Source organism: Mucor mucedo (genome assembly GCF_025094135.1).
Source record: "Mucor mucedo strain NRRL 3635 chromosome Unknown EV154scaffold_423, whole genome shotgun sequence".
NCBI classification, from domain to species: domain Eukaryota; kingdom Fungi; phylum Mucoromycota; class Mucoromycetes; order Mucorales; family Mucoraceae; genus Mucor; species Mucor mucedo.
The window spans coordinates 1-4,528 of NW_026252706.1; the positions used below are offsets into that span (position 1 = coordinate 1).

At 35.5% G+C, this 4,528-nt stretch overlaps 2 protein-coding genes across 2 annotated transcripts; one reads left to right on the forward strand and one right to left on the reverse strand.

The window, feature by feature from the left end:
• Positions 1-103: 103 nt before the first annotated feature.
• Positions 104-734, forward strand: EV154DRAFT_489153 (uncharacterized protein; the record flags this gene model as incomplete). The annotated part of the gene is made up of 5 exons (XM_051599267.1): positions 104-131; positions 200-238; positions 381-463; positions 517-608; positions 665-734. 5 exons carry the CDS (start codon positions 104-106, stop codon positions 732-734), a joined length of 312 nt encoding a protein of 103 aa, XP_051449815.1.
• A 2,348-nt stretch (positions 735-3,082) lies between these two features.
• Positions 3,083-3,561, reverse strand: EV154DRAFT_572909 (uncharacterized protein; the record flags this gene model as incomplete). The annotated part of the gene is made up of 3 exons (XM_051606371.1): positions 3,083-3,232; positions 3,272-3,399; positions 3,471-3,561. 3 exons carry the CDS (start codon positions 3,559-3,561, stop codon positions 3,083-3,085), a joined length of 369 nt encoding a protein of 122 aa, XP_051449816.1.
• Positions 3,562-4,528: the final 967 nt, after the last annotated feature.

Sequence of the window (4,528 nt, forward strand, 5' to 3'; positions counted from 1 at the left end):
CTTTAGCACAGGTAATGACAACAAAACAAAAGAAGATATGCAGACGTAATATAAATAACAAACTAGAGTAGAATCAACAAATGTCTTATTTAATGGAACCTTAATGACGTTGTGTGGAACCTTTATTTCAGGTACGCAAAAAAGGAGAAAGTAAAGAAGATTCCCTTTTTACAACGTTTTTATTATATATGTATTATAGCATGCATCTACGTATATGCAGATACCATTCTCTCTAAAAGTAAAGCTCAGCCTTTACCAGCAAGGGTGTGTGTTGGATGGGCGTCTACACGTCGCTATTTACTCTTGATTTGGATTCAGTGTATACGCTTCCTCAGTCAATACCATTATTCAAATTGACAAACAAGTCTCGACCACAACAGGTTCTGATAGTCCTATTTGTGTGGACTGTGGCGAATGCATTACACTCTTGGAGCTATATGAATTGATCGAGCTCACTGGAAATGTAAATATTTGCTTGTTTTACTATAAATGGAGACAATAACAATTTTTGTTTAGGTGGCGACGGGAATTTTACAGGGACTGAGAGCTATCCTTGTATATGCAATCAGCCATGTTTGGTACTGTCACGAAGACTCAGCCCAATGCAAGTATTCACATTGATTTTATACGCAAGTGGATGTCCGTTTTTTAACTTGTATTATAGGTTTTACGATATCCAAGGGATGTGGTTCATTGATTGTGATAAGTTGTGTATTATTGTTTACGCTTGGTAAAAAAGTACCAAATAAAAAATCAAGAGCCTCGTTATTTACAAACCTTAAATAAAATCGATGCACAAGGGCCATGTCTAAATCATGATCATGCTGATGGCATAGTGAAAGGTCCTCATAGAAAAATAGACAATTTGTTTCTAATATTTCGTGAGACGATCAATTACTACCTATAAGTTCAGCCGTCTATATAAGTTAGAACACTTGCTTTTCCGAGTAGCGACTTAGTAACTTAGCCCCTCTCTTTCCATATGAAGAGAGAGTGAAGTCGTTACTTCGTAACGCAACCATGATATGGCTCATCTGAATTTGAACTTTTTTTTTTTTGTTCATTTTTATTTGAATAATTTTAGAAAGGAAGGAAAATGTTCAGATTGGAGACTCTGAGTGGTAAAACTGTTTTTCGAGAAAAACGACACCCAATGTACTATGATGACCATGGAAGTAACTCCATTATTTAGTCTGGCACGTTTGCAGTAAAAGTTCAGGCAAAAGCAAGACGAAAGAAAAACTCTTTATTCAAGCCTACACGAAATCGATTTCTTCCGAAAAAGAATATATTCATGTCCCGAGACAAAGTTCTACCACGTTTGCGCGTATATTTGTGCTGTAAAAACGGAGAATATTTTTCTGCGATCTTTTCTTTTCTACAGCGCCAAGTTGTGGTGGTACACTTTTTTTTGAAAAAAAGTGTACCACCACAACTTGGCGCTGTAGAAAAGAAAAGATCGCAGAAAAATATTCTCCGTTTTACAGCACAAATATACGCGCAAACGTGGTAGAACTTTGTCTCGGGACATGAATATATTTCTTTTTCGGAAGAAATCGATTTTCGTGTAGGCTTGAATAAAGAGTTTTTCTTTCGTCTTGCTTTTGCCTGAACTTTTACTGCAAACGTGCCAGACTAAATAAATGGAGTTACTTCCATGGTCATCATAGTACATTGGGTGTCGTTTTCTCGAAAAAATTTTACCACTCAGAGTCTCCAATCGGCTGAACATTTTTCCTTCCTTTCTAAAATTATTCAAATAAAAATGACAAAAAAAAAAAGTTCAAATTCAGATGAGCCATATCATGGTTGCGTTACGAAGTAACGACTTCACTCTCTCTTCATATGGAAAGAGAGGGGCTAAGTTACTAAGTCGCTACTCGGAAAAGCAAGTGTTCTAACTTATATAGACGGCTGAACTATAGGTATAATTGATCGTCTCACGAAATATTAGAAACAAATTGTCTATTTTTCTATGAGGACCTTTCACTATGCCATCAGCATGATCATGATTTAGACATGGCCCTTGTGCATCGATTTTATTTAAGGTTGTAAATAACGAGGCTCTTGATTTTAATTTATTTGGTACTTTTTTTACCAAGCGTAAACAATATAACAACTTATCACAATCAATGAACCACATCCCTTGGATATCGTAAAACCTATAATACAAGTTAAAAAACGGACATCCACTTGCGTATAAAATCAATGTGAATACTTGCATTGGGCTGAGTCTTCGTGACAGTACCAAACATGGCTGATTGCATATACAAGGATAGCTCTCAGTCCCTGTAAAATTCCCGTCGCCACCTAAACAAAATTGTTATTGTCTCCATTTATAGTAAACAAGCAAATATTTACATTTCCAGTGAGCTCGATCAATTCATAATAGCTCCAAGAGTGTAATGCATTCGCCACAGTCACAACAAATAGACTATCAGAACCTGTGTGGTCGAGACTTGTTTGTCAATTTGAATAATGGTATTGAACTGAGGAAGCGTATACACTGAAATCCAAATCAAAGTAAATAGCGACGTGTAGACGCCCATCCAACAACACACCCTTGCTGGTAAAGGCTGAGCTTTACTTTTAGAGAGAATGGTATCTGCATATACGTAGATGCATGCTATAAACATATATAAATAAAAACGTTGTAAAAAGGGAATCTTCTTTACTTTCTCCTTTTTTGCGTACCTGAAATAAAGGTTCCACACAACGTCATTAAGGTTCCATTAAATAAGACATTTGTTGATTCTACTCTAGTTTGTTATTTATATTACGTCTGCATATCTTCTTTTGTTTTTGTTGTCATTACCTGTGCTAAATCATTTTCAAGCGGTGATCCTTGAAGGCTATCAAAGGAGCTCACACCCAGTCCAACACTCGTACCTATAATAGCAACCCTTGTATCTTTGCTAACGCTCTTCCCATAAACAACCATGTCAAAATAGCACACCAAACAACAATACTGCTATAGATGACTTGATACATCTTTTTGAAGTAAAAACAATTAGTTGTTAAGGTATTTAGTAAGACTCAAAAATTATACATTACTCCGCTTCCGATAATAGAAACCCAATTGTCAGGGCAAAGCTGGCAATATGTCCAACGATGCCAATTTAATAATGGCTAAATGCTCGATAGGGCCTTCTTCTAGAGGCTCTATTGTGGGAAGGTTATCTATCATGGTTTGTTCGCTTCTGATAGAGCACGATGACGATAATACTGGCGACTAATAAATTAAGGGGGTTAGATTAATTATTTTTATAACGTTGTTATAGCGTCCTCGTCTCCTTGCTGAATAAGTTTGTAACTCATTTTTCTCTTGAGTAACATGGTATAAAGAAACCAACAACATGCCAATATAATTTGATAGTTGAGGCAAAAGACTCATAGAAGCTATGAAATAATAAAAATAAAGACGAATCAGCATTCTCATAAACCTCTATTATGAAAAATGGCATTCATACTTGCTGCTCCTCTGTAAAACAGCCATTGTACTCCCAAGGTAGTACATAATCCAGTCAATAAAAATCCAGCTTGATGAAGTATAACATACATGATACACGTAAAATATATATGTGTGGATGCGAGGTAAACAAAAGCAAAAACAAAAAAGAGGTACTGAATTTGCAGAATGAAAAAGGGAGTCCCTTTTGATCAAAAGTCCTTTTCGGGACTTGAAATGAATGAATGCAGTGTTTACTACTTGACATTTCTGCCCCGTGTAAAATATAACAGTCTTTCTTCCTTTCGCAACGACATTTAGAGGGCTTTAAATTAAGGCCGAACCCGCTCACTTACAAACAAAAAGAAATGGTTGACGTTTTCAATAATTGGTTTGTCTTTTAAGGGCACTAGTTCTTTCAGATTGTTTTTACGCAATAGTATTCTACTATTAAATAGCCAGCTAATCATATAAGTTATTTTAGCTTGAGATGGTTGATTTTCATCGACATATGCAATGGAAGCTCTCAACAACGTTTTGTTTTCAATTATCAACTGTAGTGCTTCAACTGTTCTCTTATTGACTAGAGCATGAAACTATTCAATCGAGGTCAGCTTTTAATGAAAAAAGGGGTATTTTTTACGTTCAATACTTCACTGTTGAAAAAAATTTGTTTAGACAAAACCACGAAATTTCTAACCCGAGATCGTAGAGAAACATACTCTCGGCACATGATAGATATTCAATTTCTACTAATTTTTAATGGTAATACGTGCTAACTAAGGGTAAATTAGCTAGTTGGATCTACCGAGATTTCTCGACGATTTTCTGTAAATCGCCTCTCCTGTTTTGTGGTAAATATCTTTCAGTTTCAGGATCATTAGCATATAAAGCTATTCCCCCCTTTCATGGCTTTGCTTATTTAAGCAACAAATGCCTTCATGATTACTGTTGTCTTTCTAGGTGTAAATGCTTATGTCCTTCTACACATCTTCTTTTTTTAATTAATCATGTTTTCTTGTAACATGCACTGTATGCTTCTATCAATAAGAAGCCAAAATGATTTCATACACTGATTTT